The following is a 25,733-nucleotide window of genomic DNA, read 5'->3' as shown; positions in this document are numbered from 1 at the left end:
AGTTGTTTTTTTAGGGGGGTATTTGTTTGTGTGGCCGGTCTTCTGTGTTGCTTTGGTAAAGCGCTCACTTGATGCGCTGTCGGTCTGAGATCGATCCCCGTCGGTGGGTCCATTGGGCTATTTATCGTTTCCACCAGTGCACTACGACTGGTATATAAAAAACCCCAATGGTATATGTGTTATCCTACCTGTGGGATGGTGCATATAAAAGATCCCTTACTACAAATAGAAAAATGTATCGGGTTTCCTCTCTAAGAAAATTACTAAATGTTTGACATCCAATAGCCGATGACTAATAAATCAATGTGCTCTAGTGGTGTCGTTAAACAAAACAAACTTGTTGTTTTGGGTTTTGTTTTGTTTTGTTTGTTGTTGTGGAGGTTTTTGGAGGGAGAGTTGGGAGTGTTCAGGATATTTCTGATTGGTTTCTTCTTGTTGTAGGATAGTGGGACCGCCCCAGCCTCTTTGGTGACGAACTACACGCCAACAACATCGTGCTTCGTTCACGTGTAGGACAATATGGCACTAATCCAGTTAACACGTACCCCAGTACCTCCTCCGCGCCTCATCTTTTCACAAATCATGTATTCGTTTTACGAATTAGGTGCATAACATATGCTAAGTTCGATTGTAATAAAAATGACAAAAAAAAAATAAAAAAATTAATGTACAGGGGCGTAGCGTAATTTACATCTGGGGGAGGGTCGAATATGAACCTAGCGGACACTTTTGTCTTCTTTTGTTTTAAGTCCACTTTTTGAAGTTGAATAGCCGAAAAGTATGCAGTGCAGAACAGCTTATTGTGTTGTATAGGCCTGTTGATAGTACAATTTTCATTTTAATATTTGCTTTACTTTTAAAATGGCGTATGATACGAAACGTGATGTCCAAAATTGCTATACTAAACATTTAATGTAAACACGATGATCGATTGCCCACCATTGTCTTTTCTTACAGCCCATGATGATGAAGAAGAAGAAGAAATGTTTTATTTAACAACGCACTCAACACATTTTATTTACGGTTATATGGCGTCAGACATATGGTTAAGGATCACACAGATTTTGAGAGGAAACCCGCTGTCGCCACTACATGGGCTACTCTTTCCGATTAGCAGCAAGGGATCTTTTATTTGCGCTTCCCGTGATAGGCGTGCGTGAAGCTCTCGTGGCATATATGCACGTTAAAACTTTACCCGAACCCGGATCTAGGGGGTGGGGTCACGGGAGTTCCGTGATCCACCCGCCCCTAGGTCTGTTGACGTGCCCTCATTTAATGACTTTGACGGGGTTTTTTTTAATTCAGCATCCACAATATACATGTACAAGATGCCCTGAAAACGCGATTCTGAGCATGTTTTTTGTTTTGTTTTTTTTAATTCTGGGCAGCATGCCCCAGAATACCCTAACAGATCCCTAACAGATCTCGCTCCCTTTGGGAGTTGAGCTCATTTGCCTTCAGTAAACTCCAATTTTTTTAGAATTGTGTGCCCCAAACCCCCTACAAAACCCTGGATTCGCCTCCGCTAAACACATTAGGATGACACAGATCACACTGGATTACATACATGGATATATACTAATAAAAAGCCTGTGAGTTTACACTGGATGTGTATACATGGATATATACTAATCAAGAAACTGTGAGCTTACATTGGATGTACATAAACACCTAAATATTCTAAGGAAAAAAAAAAAGCTGTTCATTTGAATCAGATACGCTGTACAGAGGTTTTAAGAAGGTAGATAACTCTGGAATTAGTGTCAATGATTTAAAAACGTATTCCCGACATTGCTGCTTTAATTAGTAAGAAACTTACCGAACATGAGGGCGATGCCATATCCGAGTGGCGCCTGGCACCACACCAACCCATCTTTGACCACAGCCTCCGCTGATCCGTTGATGAAGCCGCCACCGACCCATGTCGCTGAAACAAAAATACGAGAAAAATACAGGATTTATTCGTTCTTTCTTTCGTTCATTCGTTCTTTCATTCTTTCTCCACCGACCCGTGACGCTGATATAAAAAATAGAGGAAAATTAATGTATTCGTTCATTCATTCATTATTTCATTCATTCATTCATTTACTCATTCATTCTTTCATTCACTCATTTTTTTCCACTCACCTTTCTTTAAATCATTCATCATTCATTTATTCCTGTATAAAAGATCATATTTATAGCTATTTTTTATATACTTACCTGTCATTGTGAAACGGTAAATGATTACCTGTCATTGTGAAATAGTTAATAATTACCTGTCATTGTGAAATAGTTAATAATTATTTGTCATTGTGAAACAGTAAATGATTACCTGTAATTGTGAAACAGTAAATGATTACCTGTAATTGTGAAATAGTTAATAATTACCTGTCATTGTGAAACAGTAAATGATTACCTGTCATTGTGAAACAGTAAATGATTACCTGTCATTGTGAAACAGTAAGAGATTACCCGTCATTGTGAAACAGTAAGTGATTACCTGTCATTGTGAAACAGTAAATGGTTGCCTGTCATTGTGAAACAGTAAGAGATTACCTGTCATTGTGAAACAGTAAGTTATTACCTGTCATTGTGAAACAGTAAATGATTGCCTGTCATTGTGAAACAGTAAAGGATTACCTGTCATTGTGAAACAGTAAAGGATTACCTGTCATTGTGAAACGGTAAGTGATTACCTGTTATTGTGAAATAGTTAATAATTACCTGTCATTGTGAATCACTCAATGATTACCTGTCATTGTGAAACAGCCAACAAACAGTCCTATCTTGCGTCCAGCTAGCATCACCTCTTTTGAGTCGATGTTTGTGAAGAAGTGTCCGGACCTGCGCGCCGCCACGATTCCTATGACCAGGATGAGGATGTAGAAGACGATCACGGCCACGAGACCGCCGATGAAGATCCCCATTGTGGTTTAACACTTTATGGTCTGTCACAGGTAAACCGGTTCCTGGAAATATAACAATGCACCCCCATTGTGGTTTAACACTATTGTCTGTCGCACGTGAACCGGTTCCTGGTAAATATAACAACGAGTCACGTAACATGAAGAACCTCGTTGTAGTTAGATTAACACTTTATAGTGTGTTCGGGTTCTCGAAAATACATCAATGTTTCTGGGAAAGGATTCTCTGCTTAGGAACTATTCTGAGTTTGCCGTCGTTATAACACGAAGACCCATACTGTGGTTAGATTAACACTTTATGGTCTGTCCATGTCCCTAAAAATATAACAATGTGTCCGAAAAACGATTGGTTAGGACCTGCTCTGAGTTTGCTGCAAATAGTAACATGAAGACTCCCATTGTGGTTAGATTAACACTTTATGGTCTGTCCATGTTCTTAAAAATATAACTGTGTCCGAAAAACGATTGGTTAGGATCTGTTCTGAGTTTGCTGCAAATAGTAACACGAAGACTCCCATTGTGGTTAGATTAACACTTTATGGTCTGTTACGCGTAAACCGGTTCCTGGAAATATAACAATGTGTCTGGGAAAGGATTATTTCTTTTTAGTGGAACTTCCTGAGTTTTATGCCAATATAACACGTTTACACGACAAACGAAGGTATTTTATGACTAAAATTGCATATTAAATTTAATTTTTCTGTTTAGAATATCAATGTCTGTATAAACAAGGAGTTTGTCGTCGTCCTAATGTTTGTAGTAGCTGAAACCTTATTTTATCTTCTACTAATTTCGTACGTACGAAAATATATATAATAATACGAAGTTAAATGAAAAATGTCTGCGACAGACATTATCACACGACGGTAAAACAATGGATATCTGATCAAGAAACTATATTTGACATGTAATTTTAGTAACCAACAAAGGCTCCGTTAGTCGGAAACATCTCACAATGGCTGCAAACGCAGGACAGTCTCTTTAATGAAGGAAGGATATGTTATATTTAACGACGCACTCAACACATTTTATTTACGGTTATATGGCGTCAGACATATGGTTAAGGACCACGCAGATATTGAGCGAGGAAACCCGCTGTCGCCACTTCATGGACTACTCTTTTTGATTAGCAGCAAGGAATCTTTTATATGCACCATCCCACAAACAGGATACTACATACCACGGCCTTTGTTACACCAGTTATCATTTTATTTACGGTTATATGACGTCGGACATATGGAGGAAGGAACCATTAAGGCATTTGACCTGGTATGCATATTCAACGATATATAATGCACATTATTGCTCAATATTAACAAGTATAATCGTATAGTTAATTAATACAACGGTTAAATGTGACGGCTATTATATATAACGGGCGCAGCCATTTTGTATCATCCCAGTGAATACGCCCTCTGGCGAGCTGGTGGTTACGTAATACCTAACGTGTCACGTCAGGAATTAGTCTTCGAACTGTTTGTTTTTGTTTTTGTTTTTTTAGGGGGGGGGGGGGGGAGTTAACTGGAGGGAAGGACGTAGGGGAACTTTTTATATTTATGCAGAATGTTTCACTTCCAGGCAGTTACAATTCGCTTCTTTCTTGTTTGACAAGCTGTTGTTATTTTCTGCATGTTGGCACCTCGTCCGCCATCCATTAAGAGTGTTTTTGTTTTCACCTCTGCTTTTAACGCCAGTAACATTTGATATGATATTCGATTTTACATTCATTTTTTTTTTAATACATAAAAACCTATGGACTAATTCAATTAAATTTCAGTTCACTTTATTGCACAATACCAAACTGGTGTCAGCAGATAGAAAAAAAGAAAAGCATACAACATCAACGAAGTTCAATACGAAAATAGCAGAGCTGTTTAACTGGTTCCCAACTTTATCAATACGTTTAACGTAACTTAAGTGTTAAAACCAGTGTGGCTCATGTAGTATGCCAGACACTTTCTCTAAATTTAGATCATCGTGACAATGCCAATAGCTTTAACATTTAAAAAAATATATGTTTTAAACACCTAAAAACCTAACGACTACGAAGTTTCAGAACAAATATAACCTAGCGGTTTAACTGGTTCTCAACCGTATCAATATGTTACGTTAGATAAGTGTTAAAAACAGTGTGGCTGATGTAGTGTGCCAGTTCCTGTCTAAATTTAGATCATCGAGATAATGTCGAAAGAAAGAAATGTTTTATTTAACGACGCACTCAACACATTTTATTTACGGTTATATGGCGTCAGACATATGGTTAAGGACCACACAGATTTTGAGAGGAAACCCGCTGTCGCCACTACATGGGCTACTCTTTCCGATTAGCAGCAAGGGATCTTTTATTTGCGCTTCCCACAGGCAGGATAGCACAAACCATGGCCTTTGTTGAACCAGTTATGGATCAATGGTCGGTGCGAGTGGTTTACACCTACCCATTGAGCCTTGCGGAGCACTCACTCAGGGTTTGGAGTCGGTATCTGGCTTAAAACTCCCATGCCTCGACTGGGATCCGAACCCAGTACCTACCAGCCTGTAGACCGATGGCCTAACCACTACGCCACCGAGGCCGGTCGATAAAGTCGAATGCGCGGTCTGTATACGGACATGTACAATGTCATGTAGATGGTTGAGCAAATCAAATAGGTGTTAGTCATAATTATTGCGCAGATGCAGCTATGTTACAAAGCAGGTTAGCATGCAGCAAAGGGTGCATAAAAAGATAGTGCAGGGCGCATAGTAAGTCAACACTTTTGTTAATGTGCAGGGCGTGTTCCTTCCCTCTATTTAGCAAATTTAAAATGGCGGGCAAATGTTTTATGTTGTCGTTGGAAGATTTATTTTGTTAATAATGACGCAAGTACTTCAGTCGGGATTCGGTGAGTACGGTAATGTATACATTTTTAGCTTGTATGTCCATTTGTATGTCCATTTGTGCCACATGTTTTGAATACAAGCTATATTCGGACGTAGAAAGGACCACACTTTCGGACTATATAAAAAGACAGGGGAAAAAAGCACTAAGTTATTTATAAGAAGAAAAACAATGGATATACATGTATATGCATTATACAGATAGAATAGTGGATATAATATATGCATGTAATATAAACGAGACAGTTATTCAGTTTATAATGTGATTTAAAAAATATATATCATAGATGACTCCCATTTTGAATGGATGACTCCCAAAATAAAATCCTGTGAGACATGATGACTCCCGTTTTCCAGATGCTAGGTGAAACCCTGAATGTAATATTTGAAAATCACTGTAGGGGACACCAGTACTGGTATGTGGCAAATTCAAAGCAGACTTGGCAGCAGAATCAGCCTTTTCATTATCCTTAAAGGGACATTCCTGAGTTTGCTGCCATTTTTATGATGTTATCGACTAACGGAGACTTTTTAACGACTTTAATTACATACCAAATATATTTTTCTGCATAAAATATTAGTGGCTGTATAATAAACGTGTTTCTGATCGTTCTAATATTTGTACTAGGTTAAATTTCATTTTATTTCCTAAAAATTATTTTTTTCGTTCGCACAAAATTATTTGAAGACAAAATCCAGTTTGGGTTTCTTACAAATATTAAGACGACCAGAAACACATTGAATATATAGACACTGACATCCTAAACAAGAAAATATATTTAATATGTAAGTTTAATCGTAGAAATATTTTATTAGTCGGAAATATCTTACAATGCAGCAAACTCGGGAATGTCCCTTTAATGCCAACATGGCTGGGTACCCAACAAAATATAACATCTTTATTGACAAGTGATTTGGAATTTATATAATCGATCATCATATCTCCATAGCTAAACCGATTATTTTTCGATTACTATCGATCAATGGTACATCATCAATATGGTAGACCTCTTACAGGCAAAGTAAGAAGGATGTATTATCCTGGGAAGTGGAAGTTCTCAATATAACTATACACCACACACCCGACAATGACTCGTGGGAACATTGTCAAAACTTCCTTTTGACTCTATCTTGTACCTTGAAACACGATTTTGTAAAATGTTAACGGTTCTGTCGTTCAGATTCGTCATGCTGGAAACAATGTTAATTTATGTCTTATATATAATACTAACAAAAATATATCTATATGTTCTAGATACTAGTAACAACATGTTTATACATTTTTACATTTATATTTCAAATGTCTATGTACTACAGATGCTGCTACTGAGGTGTTTAGCTTTCGTTCTATTCCTGACGACTTCGGTACGCAGTGATATTTGTTCAGAATGGTGAGTCAAGTCGAGTCATAGGGTTTAACGTGCACATTCAGAGCAAGCGGTTTTCGCGCACGCCTGTCATGGGCACAGGTGCCGATTTGAGCAGGCTCCTCCGTCCAGGACAGGGTGAGTCACTATGTTTCATTTATCATTTATGCTAAATGTGTTTCACTGAAATGTACATTCAGTATAATAATGTGTCAAATCAACCGAATATGAAAATGTTTTAAATAATATAGCTTGGGCCATAATGAAAGTTAACGTTTGTTTTGTTTAACGACACCACTGGAGCACATTGATTAATTAATTATCGGCTATTGGATTCAAACATTTGGTAATTCTGACACGTAGTCATCAGAGGAAACCCCTACATTTTTCCTAATACAGCAAGGGCTCTTTTATATGCACTTTTCCACAGACAGGAAAGCATATACCACGGTTTTTGTCCAATTTTGATACATTGGTTGGAACGGGCCATAATGAATGACGATCGAGTTTATTATCTATGTACAAGAGCAGAACCTGTGAAGCTAGTAAAGGTTAGCATCCATGTATTAATGTATAATCGAAGTTGGAGTAGGTTAGACTCTCTCTCTCTCTCTCTCTCTCTCTCTCTCTCTCTCTCTCTCTCTCTCTCTCTCTCACACACACACACACACACACACACGAGAGAGAGAGAGAGAGAGAGAGAGAGAGATAACCTAACTCATTTCACCTCCGATTATGCATGCGGAGTACTATAGAGAGAAGGAGGAAGAGGAGAGAGAGAGTGGGGGTTGGGAGAGAAATATTATACAAATACTGCTCAAATGACTTGAGGCCGATACCTTCAAAAGATAAATGATGTGGATAAATATGATAAATTTCATTAGGTTGAAGAGTCTTGTTATTTCACAGGGGGCCATATTTACCTTGGTCTGGGTGGATGACTAGTACCCGTCCTGGTGTCGAGTGTTCGCTGCTCTGTGGCGGATCGGGCTATATAGAAAATCTACGATATAGATACAGGTGTTATGACGACCACCCTACAACGATCGTGGATATTGAATACAGGAATGGCACGTGCCATACAGAACCATGTGGAGGTAAGTAACAAGAAACAGGGGCGGATGAAGGCTTTTTCTAGAGAGGGGGGTGCAACGTTTAAAGGGGGAATCTACAGTATTCATAGTCCGAGAGCCAAAGGGCTTGACATTTTGGCGGACCTGATTCATAACATACTTTTGGTTTCCTATTTATTTGTTAAAGTTTGTTTTGTTTAACGACACCACTAGAGCACATTGATGTATTAATAATCGGCTATTGAATGTCAAACATATGATCATTATGTCACAGAGAGGAAACCCGCTAGTTTTCCATCAGTAGCAAGGGATCTTTTATATGCACCATCCCACAGACAGCATAGCATATACCACGGCCTTTGATATACCAGTCGTGGTGCACTGGCTAGATCCTAGACCGACCGCGCATCAAACGAGCATTTTACCACTAGGCTACGTCCCGCCCTCCAATAAATTTGTCTGAACAAACCTTCAGAGTAAACAGCTGGGTGGTCTGCTTTGTTGGAAACCTTGCAAACAATATATATGACTATCAGAGATGAGGCGATTACTTGACGAAAGGCAACGATTACGATTACTATTACTTAAGAATGTCACGATTACGATTACGATTACGATTACAAGAAAATTGAAAGTAGTCGATTACGATTGCGAATATGACCAATATTATAGAAAGCAGCATACACGCATATATATGGTCAATGACCATATATGCGTGTACATACTGCTTTCTGATGAATCGTGGATTGAATCGGGGCATTTGAGATTTCCAAAAAAAATTTAGCAATTACATCACATACCATCTATTTACTTTCCCAGTTTGACAAGCAGAAGTACTGACACCGAGCAGAAAAACTGAAGTTTATCCATGTTGTTGTTAACTTTCACCTTCCCAGTTAATGATTTTTAAATTTTTACAGGCACCTAAATTGATCAAAAGCACACAATCCGTAGAAACGTTAACAAAACTGGAGATTTCTTATTTTATATCTATCAAAACCTGAACGTATTGCAAAGTGCTGTATGCATGAGCATGTTTATATTTACAAGCTAGTGAGTAATGTCAGTGGAAATATGAGATTACAGGTCGATCTTTTATTTATTGAAGCAGATAAAGGCTTTAAAAATTAAAAGTATAAAATAAAATGCAGATTCGTAATGAGCTACACACCAAAATGCTTTCTGTTATTACAACATAAACATTCAGTGTTTTATTCAAATAAATATTAGACGGTTATTTATAATAAAGTAATAATAATAAAATAAAACACCAAATCTATTGAAAAACAAAACAAGATGTTTGTACCACTACTGAGATGGGGAAAAAAGAGAAAAAAAAGCCATAATTTGTGTTACAATTCTAACTTTTGTAACAATTTTATGACAAAAAAACACACAAAAAAACACCCCACAAAATAAAAGTGTAATGTGTAAAGTCAGATTTAATCAATTTTTGTGGTCTTTGAGATTTATGGATCCCGGACTATCAGGAAGGGCGTGCAACGTATAGAAAAATGGCATCTGCAGTGTTGAAATGTAACAAATGTTATTTACATACCAATCTTCCCCCAGAATCAACAACTGGCCATATATATGTGTCTCCTCTTGTCAAGAAGCGATTCAGATACATCGAAAGAGAGCTAATGAATCCCAAACGATGCAAGCTGAACGCATGGTGAAAAGAAGTAAGCGTATCTTTGCACCCGTACAAGTCGGCGACAATGTGACTATACCTATCCCCCATGTTGACAGAGGTAGAACTGACCCACGGAATATCATCGGCGTTGTGACTGAATGTAGTGACAATGACTTGTACAGTATTGCTGTGAAAGGTGGCACTCTCAGTGGTAAATATTCACGCAACCAAAATTGATGTGTGTGTGTGTGTGTGTGTGTGTGTGTGTGTGTGTGTGTGTGTGTGTGTGTGTGTGTGTGTGTGTGTGTGTGTTACCAAGTTGTATTCTACAGATGACTTCAACACAGAGAAAACCATTTCTCTCCACCAAGCTGTTCAACTTGACTCTAAACTGTGGTGGGCAGGGTTTTACCAAGTGCAACTGTGCAGGTTCCAAGCGTTGTCAAACTAATCGTTGCCGGTGTTTCAAGGCCAAGATGCAGTACAACTCTAGGTGTCACTCAACACTGCCGTGTACAAATAAACTCTCCTGAGTGCAATTCACTCCTTCCTGAAAATGAGAACTAACTACTCTTTAAATACAATTGGTTTTCTCACCAGTATAACGATTTCAGGAAATATGTATAATTTTCATCATCAGATTTCAGGAAATATGTATAATTCCTGGAATTTTCATGAATTACACATATTTCCTGAGTGAATCAGACATTACACATATTTCCTGAAATTTTCAGGAATTATACATATTTTCTGATAATACATATTTCCTGTATATATGTATCACACCCTTTTCCCGATTCCCGAATATATATTATGTAGTTTATACCTGTCCCTGATTATGCCACTTTTGAAGCTTTTTGATGTTTACATTATACCATACCATTTGTTTACAATTTATTTTCAGATAAATGCCTTCCTGGTGTGTATAGATTTCTCCCTCACTCCACAAATTCAGGTCGCTTTTACCAGTGTTCGAACGAGAGGGCGTTTCTTCACCGCTGTCCACCCAACACTGTCTGGGGACAAGCTCTAGGAAGATGTGCATGGCCATGGGAAGTCAAGTAAAGCGATTGACATTGATCTTCGTGAATACTTATAAGTGATTATTATTATACCTATATCAGTGGTGGTTTTTCCATAGCCATCTATGGAAATTCCAGCATTACTGCCAAATTCCAAATTCTTTAATATTCAATAAAACTGACGTACCTGTATTTAGTTACTTTTTTATTTAGTTTTGGTTTGGTTTTGTACATTATTACTGTTTGGCGCATTACCATGGGAAGTGAATTATAGTGATCGACATTGACCGTCGTGGATACTTCAAAGTGATTATTATACCTGTGTCAGTGGTTTTTCGTAACAAAAGAAGCGATATCTTGTAGGAGAATATCGCAGGAGATATCGCAAATCATAGTGCCAGCGATATGTCCTACAAAAGCCTCTAATTGATGATAAAACTGGTTATCCTGTATTGAGTGACATGTTTGAGTTATAAATAATACTAGTCGTTAAAAAAAGGCTCTACTGGTCTTACAATAGCAAAAAACAAAAAGGGGGGGGGGGGGGTTAACGACGCACTCAACACATTTTATTTACGGTTATATGGCGTCAGACACATGGTTAAGGACCACACAGATATTGAGAGAGGAAACCAGCTATCTCCACTTCATGGGCTACTCTGTTCGATTAGCAGCAAGGGATATTTTATATGCACCATCCCAGACAGGATAGCACATATCACGGCCATTGATGTACCAGTCGTGGAGCACTGGCTGGAATGAGAAATAGCCCAATGGGCCCACTGACGGGGATCGATCCCACACCGACCGCGCATCGAGCGAGTGCTGTACCACTGGGCTACGTCCAGACCCTCTTAAAATAGCAGCTAATTCGGGACAGTATCTTTAATCGCCCGGGTGTTCACTCAAGTGGAAGACTATCATTTTTGTGGGCGGTTTCCAATGAAAAGTGATGGTGTATGTGTGGGTGTGGGTAACTTGTGGAATGCTTTCATCAGAGAACTGTTCAAGCACGTCTAAACATACCACGGCATTTGATCAGTTGTGGTGCACTGGCTGGATTATATTAAATTGGTGCATTATAATAAATTATTAGTGTGGAATATCAATTGAATGTATCCACCGACGTGGTTCAAATCCAAGACAGGGACTTGGTGTATGCAGTTTGCTTTCATGAAAACATGTGACCGTTTGTGACTCTTTATTAATCAAGTGCTAGTTTGCAACCTGCTTATAATTATGTCTGTTAGTAAAATACTTTAATTCTATACACTAATCCTGTTATAATATAAAAATCGATTCATTGGTACGAGACTATTAGGCTGACTTAATAAATCAGTTCAACATCTGTGCACCACTTGTTGTCTTGGAAATCAGTTGGAATTCCATCATCGATCATCGGTTATAATCGGTTCGCACCGACCGATTAACTTTCGATTACACAATCGGATAGAACTATATGAACATAAGAAGGATTTAAATAATAGGGACCAAAAAGTAAAATTTGTTTTATTTAACGACGCCTCTAGAGCACATTGGTTTTTATCTTATCATCGGCTATTGGACGTCAAACATATGGTCTTTCTGACATATTTCTTTAGAGGAAACCCGCTGCCGCCACATAGGCTACTCTTTCCGATAAGCAGCAAGGGGTCTTTTATATGCACTTTTCTAAAGACAGGACAGCACATACCACGGCCTTTGATGACAATAATAATAATAGGGACCAGGCACCTATTGTGAGGTTCATTGGGATCTTTACCTTACAAATGGCTAATTTTACCCTTAATACTCGTAACTATTTAATATATTTTTTCTTTATGCACACATAAAAACGGGACAATATTTCAAAAGATTATGTAACAGGAAGACAGTTCATGTGATGTTTACTTAGGTAACCGATTGATCGGTTACGTGAATAGAGTTACCTAATACTAAAACACTTGAACTACGGTTCTGTGCTAAAGTGGTGGTTCAAATGTATTTAAAAACATAAATTGATTTGCACTTTCATTACTAGTACTCATGTGGTACTTTTAATTTTAGAATGTAAGTAAGTAAATCTCGTGATTTTAAAATTGCGTAACCAACAAACGAACAGAACAACTGTTCTCGTGAAATATTGTACCCTGTAAAAACAAACATCAACACCATTATATTTGCATTAATTCCACAACTTCTAAATTTTATTCCAAATTCCGTCCACCTCAAACTTACTCCCCCCACCCTCCATCCCCCTGGTCCGAACTTAGTCACTGGCTATGCCAGAGATTAAGCCCGTAACAGGAGTTTGCGAAACCTTAGTGGTATATATGCGCACGTAAAACATTATCCGATGCGCTCCGCATTAATTCCATCGTCTAAACTAGAACAACAATTACAACTAAAATGCTCGCGTGACACAATCGATTATGGATTTTTATAATCGATCATCACATCGGGAGAGCCAAACCAATAAATTATAACCAGTGCACCACGACTGGTATATCAAAGGCCGTGATAAGTGCTATCCTGATAGTGTGTATAAAAAATCCTTTACTACTAATGGAAAACATATAGCGGGTTTCCTTAGTGGTATATGCGCACGTAAAACATTATCCGCACAATCGATTATGGATTTTTATAATCGATCAACACATTGGGAGAGCCAAACCAATAAATTTTCGATTCTAATCGATCATTGGAACAACCCTAACCACTTATAATTAACTTTATCACCATGGTGATAGCAACAAGGTAAGTTGTATTAACAAACCGGAGCTCTCTAAATCACACTACTGTTTTAACTGTAGGGGGCGTGGCGTAGCCCAATGGTACAGTCCTCGGTTGATGCGCTGTCGGTCTAGGGTCGATCCCCGCTGGTGGGCCCATTGGGCTATTTCTCGTTCTAGCCAGTGCACCACGACTGGTATATCAAAGGCCGTGATAAGTGCTATCCTGATAGTATGTATAAAAGATCCTTTACTACTAATGGTAAACATATAGCGGGTTTCCTTTCTAAGTCTATATGCCAAAGTTACCAAATGTTTGACATCCAATAGCCGATGATTAATAAATAAATTTGCTCTAGTGGTGTCGTTACACAAAACAAACTTCTCTCCTTTTTTTTTTTGTAAATGTCGATTATTTTTTAAGAATCTTCAGCTGTCAACAGTACAATTTGAATTTGTGTTTTCGAGTCGGGACTTGGAACCCAATATACTGATTGAACAAGTAAAACGCTTTCGTACACACCCGTTGGTGTGAACATTATTTGTTATTTTTGAGATAATATGTGACAGACATACGACAGACTGCACCTGGGTGATGACCAGGTCACCAATGTCATACCATCCAATGGACAAGCACAGTAGAAATCGATCACTAGATGTGACGTACAAGTTAACCAGAAATTGGCTTCTCGGTGACGCTAGGGCAGTACATCGGTTTTAGTTGGAAAAGGCGTTTAAATTTATTTTAAAAGTCTTTTCTGAAAATATGTAAGAAATAGAATACTACATTCGTGTCCGTTAGATACCATTTGTCTTACAACTCGTTGTTTAAAAACATATCCAACGAGTGACAGCGTTTTTAAACAATTTGTAGGATAGTATCTAATGTCCACTCATGTAGTATTCTCTATTTAGCTGACGAATCGACGTTAATAGTATTGTGTTCATCGTTCACCCGCCCCCCTCGCCCCCTCCCCCCCCCCCTTCTGTCCTGAACCGGCTAGTTAGAGTTTGTGCCCGGGAGAGACGTGCTTGAACCTTGATTGAATATAGCCACGTTAATATGTTATCCAATCCAATTCATTCGGGCAAAATCAGCCTGTCCCCAACACCCCTACAAAAATGGGAGCCCGTACGCCTATGGTGTTCATGTCGAATACATCAAATACTAAATCTCACCAAATAGCCGGTGTGTATTTTTGTGCTGGGGTGTCTTTAAACATTCATTCATTCATTCATTAATACTAAATCCAAATTCATAGATCACACGTTTTTGTACATCATCCATATATAAAGTTTGAAAATAACGCACGTTACACTTAACAAACAGTGCATGTAAAATAATTTTGTATATTGATTGCCACTATTTAGTTATGTAGCTGATAGAAAGATCCGTTTAATATCCCCCCCCCCCCCCCCCAAAAAAAAAAATGTTAGCGTCCATGCAAGATTTTAATATATGACTGGTACTTATCTTTGCTATACAAATCGGAAAACACAGGTTTAATAGACATCTTCGAAGACGTACCAATCCGATCAAAATTTATTATTAATTAGAAACAGTCCACTTTTGTAAGGTAATAGATCACCACGTCTGATAAGGATAACTCATATATACTGTTCATATAGTTATGACAAAAAGAGAAAAGGAATTGAATTAAAGTGGCTTCTGTACCCTACACAAATGAACTCGTTACGAAAATTAGCTTAGTCGGTAAAATTGTCTCGATTACTTCATAACTGTTAGCCTACAAAGCTTACATGAGGTCCCGAAAAGGGCAATCGTGTTATTTACTTTCTTTTTTTTTTTAAAGAAATGAAATTTAGACGGAATAATAAAAAGAAGGAAAAGAAATGATAATAGGTATGTCGGAATAAGCCTAGGTATTTTTTTTACGTCTATTATTTTTCTTTTTTATCGTTAAAAGAAATCATATAAAACTTCATTAAAATATTTGTATTTCAGCCAGAGGTTAACTAGACCTTGCACACGCCGGTCTACTTGACAACTTATTACGCATTGATGATGGTGTTTAAAATTATGGGGTTTTTTTATTATCTTTATTATGGCATCCCACGTTTGGAATAAAATCCTTTGTAATGACATATTTTTTTATCAGCAACATTGGGGCCGTTCTAGATCAATGACGTAATGCTTTCAGAGCCGTTCGTAACTTGTAGCGGTAGGTCAAATGACGTGTTACAAAATGTTGAGGGAGGGAGACTGGTTGCGTAATTGTTGAATTAAAAATGTCACGTGAATGTCAATGTCCCAACCAACACTATCAGTTGAAGTAATCGTAGGCTTACGTTTCCCGATTTATTAAAATAAAAATGTTTTAATAATTTTATGAGTCGGTAATGCACATCTGAGATGCTTGGGTCGTAGTTCATGAACCACCACCTCCTCGGAACCAGTGGGGTTTTCCCATTCCAACTATCCTAATCATATTCGTTGTACATGATAATGAAATTCAAGACAAGTTGATTCCTATATATGTTTAGCTGCACGTTCATCAAACCATCTAATATTGAAAAGGTATATATATAATTGTGTGCATCAAATTATCTGAATAGTACATATTGTAATTAAAAAATCAAATTGTCTGCATTAGTGTATATATGTCATAATTATATATTTCTATAGTACTACTCCTGAAACCTTTTAATAAATTATAACTCCATTCCTGAAAGAGAAAAGAAGTAAGACTACACTAATGAACCAAACAACATAAAATTAGAAGAAAACATTATTGGTTTATTGGTTCATTTTTGCAACATATGTCTCTGTATTTACATGTACCTATTACTTCATAAATTAATAATGCTTGGTTTTCACTCGCCTTAGCATTTTGATGAGTGCGATTTCTCACTCGCCTAAGCGTTTTGAGGTGTGTGATTTTTCACTCGCCTTAGTTTTTCAAAAGCCAAGGACTGATGTATGTATGTATGCGTGCGTGCGTGCGTGCTTGCGTGTGTGTGTGTGTGTGTGTGTGTGTGTGTGAGGGGTACGAATGTTTTGCAATTATTTTGTTTATGTCGGCTTTCTAGGTCTAATTATAATATATATTATACTTCCAAGCTAATCCGGTGACGCCCATACATAGTGTGGTAAACAGGTTTTTCTTCACCGTTTTGGCTACTGCGATCGTGATATTTTATGTTATAAATTACAGTCCTCCCCCAACCATCCCCCTTCCGCATCCAGTGACCGCTCAAGAATAACTGATAACCCAGCTAAGCTTCAGGGGTGTCGGCTACCTTCATAACTCATTTATTATTTAGCCGGATTTTGTCGCTTCGAGTCATTGTCCAGCGCGCTTAAAGTATGTTGTGACACTGTCGGATACTGCCACACAGGCAAACAAAAGAAATATAATAATAAAACTTTAATACAACAATAAATGGCCAAAGCATCACTTACCTTGTCTTTACAGAGTGAACAGACTTCCCTTTTTTATTTGTTTATAGTTCTGAGATTCCTGATATGTCACTTAGTCCGGAATATCCGCGTCTTCTTTTCACGCAGTTTGTGCACCGCCACCGGATAAATAAACAACAAGCGAAACGCACCAAACCCGTTTGTGAGTAACTCGAGGTTCAACATGGCCGACTCGGTTCAAAGGATCTTCACACAAAAGCGTTTTTCTCATGCGTAAATTAGGCCATCAGGGTAGAATCGCCTGGGTCAGGTCACACATAGTCAAAGGATTACGCCAAGAACGCTACTGTCATCTCCTGGTGTTCAAGTTTATGGGATCTATCCTCAACAAGTAATATATACATCAAGCTTAGTGGATCTATCCTCAACAAGTATTATATACATCAAGCTTATGGGATCTATCCCCAAAAAGTAATATACACATCAAGCTTATGGGATCTATCCCCAACAAGTAATATACACATCAAGCTTATTGGATCTATCCTCAACAAGCATTATATACATCGAGCTTATGGGATCTATCATCAACAAGTAACATATACATCAAGCTTATTGGATCTATCCTCAACAAGTAATATATACATCAACCTTATGGGATCTATCCTCAACAAGTAATATACACATCAAGGTTATTGGATCTATCATAAGCAAGTAATATATACATCAACCTTATGGGATCTATCCCCAACAAGTAATATACACATAAAGCTTATTGGATCTATCCTCAACAAGCATTATATACATCGAGCTTATGGGATCTATCATCAACAAGTAATATATACATCAAGCTTATTGGATCTATCATCAACAAGTAATATACACATCAAGCTTATGGGATCTATCATCAACAAGTAATATACACATCAGGCTTATGGGATCTATCATCAACAAGTAATATATACATCAAGCTTATGGGATCTATCCCCAACAAGTAATATACACATCAAGCTTATTGGATCTATCCCCAACAAGTAATATACACATCAAGCTTATGGGATCTATCATCAACAAGTAATATATGCATCAAGCTTATGGGATCTCTCCCCAACAAGTAATATATAGATCAACATTATGGGATCTATCCCCAACAAGTAATATACACATCAAGCTTATTGGATCTATCCCCAAAAAGTAATATACACATCAAGCTTGTGGGATCTATTCCCAACAAGTAATATACACATCAAGCATATTGGATCTATCCCCAACAAGTAATATACACATCAAGCTTATGCGATCTATCCTCAACAAGTAATATATACATCAGGCTTATGGGATCTATCCCCAACAAGTAATATATATATATATATATATATATATATATATATATATATATATATATATATATATATATATATATATATATATATATATATATCGGTGTAGTAGTGTAGTGTGTGTAAAATATCAGTATCATGATCATAAATGTACGAGACGGGGCAGGGGGAGCAACTCCCCCCCCCCCCCTCAAGTGGTGAAGCAAATAGTTAAATTCTATAAAAATCAGCTGCCCTCAAAACTTTCCAACTTGTATTTCAATTATTATTCTGCTGACAATGTTTTCTGTAATCCATGTAAAAATGCGTAGTGCTTCGTTTGGCAGTAATGCTAATATTAATAAATGTTGTTATCCAGATTCCAACAGTTTCGTTTAATTCGGGCAAAAGTTAGTCTGACCCCCTAAAATATGAGAGCCTCTACGCCTATGATACATCTTATTCCCTAGAGCCTGGTTGCCATAAAATATGTAACACAATGCAGTCGACCAAAGAATAATTTTTATGTGAACACAGTTGCGAAGTTCAACTTTAAAGGTTTGTTGCAGAGGGTGTGTTCTGTCTGCGTCGATTCGCCACACAGTTTATGGAAACCTGGCTTAACAAACATGATCTTATGCTGAAATTATTCATTCTTGGCGGGATCAACCCCCATCAGCTGGTGACCGTTGTGTTAAAACTTGTGGTTTGTGTTGTCCCGTTTATGGGAAAGTCCATAAAAAAAAATACATTTGCTGCATTAAAAAATAATAATAATAATAATAATAAAATAAACACTCACCACATTAAGTCATGCCCTGGATAGATGACCAAATTATCCGAGTTGGTTGTTTAGGAACGCGTTTTAAACATTTAAGTGGATATAAACACTCACCACATTGTCATGCCCTGGATAGATGACCAAATTATCCGAGTTGGTTATTTAGGAACGCGTTTTAAACATTTAAGTGGATATAAACACGAAAAAAAACAAAAAATACATTTTAAAATGTGTTCATATTAACACAGAGTAGGTTTTCTTATGAATATTATTTTCTGACGAATGTAAATGAAGGAACAGAAGTCAAAAGTTGGTGATATTGTTTCTTATTTTCTTTTCCAACATGAAACATGATTAATATAAATTTTAATATAAATTTTATGCAGTGGCAAGAAGAGTCGACTACAACATATTATCTGAAAATATATGCATTATTTTGACACGAAAGACGGAATCTAGCTCAGTCTACCTAGGTGGATCCCTTATCTAATTGGGTTTTTCTCCATCCCAAATAATGTCACACATCAAAGACCATGGTATGTGTAGTTCTGTCTGTGGGGAAAGTGAATATAAAAGATCCCTTATTGCTAGCGGGAACAATGTAGTGGTTTTCTTCTTAAGAAGGAAAGAACTGTTTTATTTAACGACGCACGCAACACATTTTATTTACGGTTATATGGAAAGAAAGAAAGAAAGAAATGTTTTATTTAACGACGCACTTAACACATTTTATTTACGGTTATATGGAAAGAAAGAAAGAAAGAAATGTTTTATTTAACGACGCACTTAACACATTTTATTTACGGTTATATGGCGTCGGACATATGGTTAAGGACCACACAGATATTGAGAGAGGAAAACCGCCGTCGCCACTTCATGGGCTACTCTTTTCGATTAGCAGCAAGTGATATTTTATATGCACCATCCCATAGACAGGATAGTACATACCACGGCCTTTATTAAACCAGTTGTGGAGCACTGACTGGAAAGATCGATCGCGCATCAGGCGAGCGCTGTACCACTGAGCTACACCCTCTCTTCTTAAAACTACGTGTCACAATTACCAAATGTTTGACGTCCAATAACCGGTATTTTTGTATGCATATAATTGAATTATAACCATCTTGCAGTAAATGAGAAGACAAAATATGCTGTACTTTTTGTTAGATTGGTTATTTTTATTATTGTCATATTTTATATTGAATATTTTCACTTTCTTTTCACTTTTAATGAAATATGTATTGGTACATGAAATATTATGTACAAATATGTGTGACATCTATGAACTGTATGTTTACGGCTAATAAAGTAGACATATTATATAGTTTAAATTGTTTGCACACCGGTTTATGATAGCTAGACTTAGCTGAAGAGGTATGTATACACAGACGATATTAACTTTCAAGTCGCATAAAATCGCCGGTAACAGAATAGAACTTTATTCATTCAGAACACCAACGTTGACGATATAGGATTTCCTCTGTTCGACGAAAATGTTTTGGTCGGTACAATAGCCATTAGTAGAACATACGTTTTGTATGTTTTATTTTTGTTGTTCTGTTGTTTTAATTTGTTTCTTCCTTTTTTGTTTCTTTTGTTTCTTTTCTTCTTTTCTTCTTTTTTTTGGGGGGTGGGGTTTATTGGGATTTTTTGTTTGTTTGTTTTTTTGGGGGAGGGCTGTTTTGGGGGCTTTTGGTTTGCTTTTTGTTTTTGCGGTAGGGTAATTATTATTGTGGTTTTTTGTGGTTGTTAAGGTGTTTTGTTGTTGTTTTGTTGTGTTTTGTTTTGTTTTATTTTATTTTATTTGTTTGTTGTTTTTTTCTTTTTCTCGGATTAGTGGGGAGAGTGGTGGTGGAAATTTGATTACGAGTGCAGAGGTTTTGAAGATGTGGGGGTCACCGGACAACCATCACAATTTCACATTTGCGCACCCCTGAGCCACCATTCTGAAACGTATCTGTCTGCATTGAACTCGTCATGTGGAGGGCCGTCACAAGCTGTTTTCATTCAGTTAACTCTAAAATTTTGTAATACTCGTTTCAACGGCTGCATCATCCATTCCCAAAGATTGTGATATACTTTAGCCAACATTATTCAGCGCAAATTTTTAACGACTACTTAATCTCTGTGTAGGAGATCGAACACATTAAACACGAGTAATAATACAAAATATTGTTTTGTAAAGGATACATAATTTGTAACAAACAACCCCCACTATTCAATAACGTGTACAATTCCAATGACGCAAAACGCCTCAGGAATTGCTTAATTGTTGAACGACTCCTTAAAGTGAGAAAGCGCAGGAATACTCTGTAAAACAGTGTACACGTGGCGATCCGGATTATTTCGTCACCAAATATATATTTTACATTGACGATATTACTAAACCATTTAACAAAAATACAATTTAATTTATGAAAATACGAAGAACTTAAAACATGAAAAACACGTTTTACAAAATGCAGAACTCGTAAGAAATATTTCATTATTAATTAGACTAAAGCTTTCCAGATGGTGTCTAAAACATTCACTCGGTAAGCACAAGTCGTCAGTATTGGGATGCGTTAACAAGGTTTTTAGGATGAATAGGAAATATTTTGTAGCGAGAATTGGTAGGAACCAGCTAGTTTGGGGACGAAATATCTGGCATATGGCTTTTTCAAATGACTCCTGCCAAAATCATGCACGATGGGCGCTGAGTGGATGGCAGCGATAGGTTTGTCATGAAGTTTTGTTTTTCATTTTATTTGTTTTAGGATTTTCTTGGTTGCCCGTTGGGCAACTGTTTGACAAAGAATGGCTGCCCGCAACATATTTCGGTTGTCCCGGGCGCCCGGACAACCTATTTGTGCACCCCTGCTGTGTTTCGTGGATCGGCGAACTACTTAATAGGCTAGAGTCTCGTTCGTTATCGGAATTAACCAGACAAATCGCTCCACCAACTAAGAACGGCCATGCACCACCACCCACCGAATCAAGAAAGAGCTATTCAATCTGCCAATCCTTGCGGTGTCCGGACCGGGTGAGTTTTCCGCGTGTTGAGTCAAATTAAGCCGAAGGCTCCACTCCTGGTGGTGCCCTTCCGTCAATTCCTTTAAATGGACATTCCCGAGTTTGTTGCACTGTAAGATGTTTCCGACTAATAAAATATTTCTACGATTAAACTTACATATTAAATATAGTTTCTTGTTTAGAATATCAGTGTCTGTATATTCAATGTCTTTCTGGTCGTCTTAATATTTGTAAGAAGCCCAAACTGGATTTTGTCTTCAAATAATTTCGTACGTACGAAAAAATAATATTTTAGGAAATAAAATGAAATTTAACCTAGTACAAATATTAGAACGATCAGAAACACGTTTAATACACAGCCACTAATATTTTATGCAGAAAAATATATTTGATATGTAAATACAATCGTTAAAAAGTCTCTGTTAGTCGATAACATCTTAAAAATTGCAGCAAACTCAGGAATGTCCCTTTAAGTTTCAGCTTTGCAACCAAACAAACCGTTAAGGTGCGACGTGTGCCTGAAGACGTTCGCCACCAAGTCCACCGTCCAGCGCCACACGCGAACAACTCACACTGGAGAAAAGCCTTTCTGCTGCGACCGGTGCTCCAGGTGTTTCGCATTGCACTCCACCCTGAAGACGCACGTCCTCACCCACACAGGGGCCAAACCGTTCAGATGCGACATCTGCGACAAATGCTTCGCCCAGAGGAGCGGTCTGACTCACCACATGATAATTCACAGCGGGGAGAAGGTCTTCAGGTGCGGGATGTGCTCGAGGGACTTCTCCACCAAGTGCAACATCCAGATACACATACGCATGCACAGCTGCGAAAAACCCTTCAGATGCTAGGTGTGCGCCAAATGTTTCGCGGTGGAATCCAGGCTGAAAATGCACGCGTCGATTCATACGGGTTCAAAACATTTCAAACGTGGACAGTGCACGAAATGTTTTTCGCAGGGTGTTCACCTCGGGCCGTACGCGTCGATTCATACGGGTGCTAAGTCTTTCAAATGTGATATGTGCGCGAAATGTTTCAATCGATCGCAGAATTTGAAACAGCACATGTTTGATTTATACCGGTCACAAGCCTTTCAAATGTGAACTGTGCACAAAATGTTTTACACATCGCGGCAGTTTGAAGGAGCACACGATGATGCGGTATTCCGGAGTTAACCATTTAAGTGTGGAGGGTGCTCGAAATGTTTTATAAACAACACCAGGTTGAAAGAACATACGATAACTCAAAGCGGTAAAAATCCGTACGAATGTGACCTGTGCAAAAAATGTGTGTTGGTTGCAAAAAACATTAGTTTCATCTGGGCTAAAAATGTATGCAATTTTCTTTCACCTAGTACCACTGTGTCAAGTAGCTTTGCGCTTGGAACATGCATTGGGTACCTGTTAAAAAAAAGTACTCAAATTTTGTGCGAAGCTAGGGGTGTTGTACAAACATCTGGTTAAACCGAAAATGAGCTATTAAAGGTACCATTTTCTTCAGTTAATACTTTGAGGTAGGAGTTGTAGTACTGATATTTATGGGTCATAGTTTGGTCGTCGATATATTGCATATAGTGTTTTTAAACACAAACGTTAACATGGTCGCCTATGGGATTTTATTTGATATAGTCTTACCTATAGCACATAATCAGTGCATAATAAAAAAGATATGATATTTTGTCATTTAATTAAATTAAACTATACTATTTGATCAATTAGCTGTCACTCGGTCACGCAAGTTCACAATGATCTTGACAATAATTACTGTACACGTCTCTGAATGGAGTTTGAATAAAAATTGGCACTGAGGAAAAGTTGGTTTTGGCCTATAATTCATACTATAAAAATTTGAATATTTTTATTTACATTGTGTTTGACTTGCCATATACAACTGCTCTTAAATATGGTAATATATCTATGAAATGTTTATATTAAAAATAGCATGTGCCAATATTGGGTTAATGTCTTTAATTTCCATAAACATAGTTAATGTTTCATGTATGTACTTCTGAAAGCTTAACTTTTTAAAGACCTGGATTTTTTATTGTCCTTTTGACATATTTATAGGGTGCTATAAGTCATATTTTAGACAAATTTGTAGTTAATGCAAAACAATTTTTAAATTTGAAGAAAAACTTTACCAAAGCCATAATTAAATGTTTGGTCACTATTGTGCCTTCTGTTCTCCTTTATACATAAAAATAAGCTTGTTAAACATATCTTTAGGTCTCCAGATCATATCTTTTTTTTTTAATATTCACTGAGTTTGCTCCCATGAAGTGCATTTTAAGTGTATACTAGATTTACAACCAATTATTCCAGATTAGATTATCTACCTTGGTGTAAGTTGATAATTTATTTTATTGTTAAACCTGTATTACCCAATATTACTAGCTAAATACTATGCTGGATTACAGATTGTATGAATATATCCAATATACATACTGTATTGATCTGGATTAGAAAAGAATGCAATAAAATAGATGTTCGGGTAATTATGTCATTTTAAAAGAGGGGTTTTTTTTAGTAATGAATAAAAAATAAATAGGTGAAAGCTGCATGATAATTCCAGATATCACAAATATTTAAAACCTCCAACTACAGTAGGGTATATGTAAAGTATAGTCAGGAATATTGGTGGCTGCCAAAGGTTTTGATGGTCAATTGTGAAAATCAGCATAGTTGGTGGATTTGAAATTCCCACACCTGGTTACTTGAAGACACCCACATTTAATATACAGGATTACCCCTCCCCCCACCCCCCCCCCCCCCCCCCCCCCCCCCCCACACAACAGTGATGTGCAGGACATACAGGGGAAGTCATGTTGATTTTTCCTTCCTCAGACATTGTATTTTTTTAATACTGAAATTTCTTCATAATCAGGGATCAGTCAAGTACATGTGTTTCAATGGAATAAGTTTAAGGAGTTTAGGTACTCTGACTATCCATCTTGTCTCTACATATATAGCTCAGCACACACACCCATTTGACAGTAAATATCTTCAGGAGTATTATTTTTTATTTAAATTTAAATTTGACATATTGCATTTGTACAAAACTTTACACAATATGTCTGCCTTGTGAGGTGTACATTATATTAGGTTGCTGCACTGTAGAAATGAGTTTCATTGAGGTTGTCAGTTTATGTCAGAAGACACCAGATCCTGGTTGTCATAAAAAAATGTGTGTTATCAGTATAGGTAGTACTAAACCAAATAACTTCCAGCTGGGTCAAAGTTTGAGGTGCACCAAACTTTTGATAGAGAAGTCAACTCCACAAGTCCTGTGATTGGTTATAAATGTGAGTGTTGGTTGTAAAAAAAAGTTAGTTTCATCTGGGCTAAACTGTATTTAATCTAGTACCACTGTGTCAAGTAGTCGTGTCCTTGGAACATGTATGTTGTACATGTAAAAAAAAAAAGTACTAACATTTTGTGTGAAACTAGGGGTGTTGTAAAAACATCTGGTTATACCGAAAATGAGCCATGATAGGTACCATTTTCTTCAGTTAATTACAACACCACCGAGGCCGTCATTCTCAACGAAACCCATGAGAATGTTGCCAACCCGGTACTAAGATGGGGAACAGCACTCGAAGGAGATGTTCTTTAATAGACAATAATTGCTGGGTGATTTGCCCATCCATCACTTTA

At 37.3% G+C, this 25,733-nt stretch overlaps 3 protein-coding genes across 4 annotated transcripts; 2 read left to right on the top strand and 1 right to left on the bottom strand.

The window, feature by feature from the left end:
• Window positions 1–1,784: 1,784 nt before the first annotated feature.
• On the bottom strand, window positions 1,785–17,187 carry LOC121380188 (high-affinity choline transporter 1-like). 2 transcript variants are annotated; one of them, XM_041508996.1, is made up of 4 exons: window positions 17,014–17,187; window positions 10,269–10,406; window positions 2,735–2,951; window positions 1,785–1,927 (listed from the first exon to the last, which is right to left on the bottom strand). In XM_041508996.1, the coding sequence occupies exons 3-4, from the start codon at window positions 2,907–2,909 to the stop codon at window positions 1,800–1,802; spliced, it is 303 nt and encodes a 100-aa protein (XP_041364930.1). In that variant the 5' UTR covers window positions 2,910–2,951; window positions 10,269–10,406; window positions 17,014–17,187; the 3' UTR covers window positions 1,785–1,799. The 2 variants fall into 2 exon arrangements, with proteins under 2 accessions (XP_041364930.1, XP_041364929.1); XM_041508995.1 differs by lacking the exon at window positions 10,269–10,406 and having other exon boundaries at window positions 17,014–17,184.
• LOC121380187 lies at window positions 5,711–11,068 on the top strand. The gene is made up of 4 exons (XM_041508994.1): window positions 5,711–5,785; window positions 7,098–7,171; window positions 8,057–8,244; window positions 10,761–11,068. The coding sequence occupies exons 2-4, from the start codon at window positions 7,098–7,100 to the stop codon at window positions 10,919–10,921; spliced, it is 423 nt and encodes a 140-aa protein (XP_041364928.1). The 5' UTR covers window positions 5,711–5,785; the 3' UTR covers window positions 10,922–11,068.
• A 4,569-nt stretch (window positions 17,188–21,756) lies between the features above and the next one.
• LOC121379574 (protein krueppel-like) lies at window positions 21,757–22,931 on the top strand. The gene is made up of 2 exons (XM_041508223.1): window positions 21,757–21,784; window positions 22,561–22,931. The coding sequence occupies exons 1-2, from the start codon at window positions 21,757–21,759 to the stop codon at window positions 22,929–22,931; spliced, it is 399 nt and encodes a 132-aa protein (XP_041364157.1).
• The last annotated feature ends 2,802 nt before the right edge of the window (window positions 22,932–25,733 follow it).

The sequence above is a fragment of the Gigantopelta aegis genome, chromosome 8 (genome assembly GCF_016097555.1).
Source record: "Gigantopelta aegis isolate Gae_Host chromosome 8, Gae_host_genome, whole genome shotgun sequence".
NCBI lineage: Eukaryota > Metazoa > Mollusca > Gastropoda > Neomphalida > Peltospiridae > Gigantopelta > Gigantopelta aegis.
This window is presented reverse-complemented; position numbering and strand designations above follow the sequence as displayed.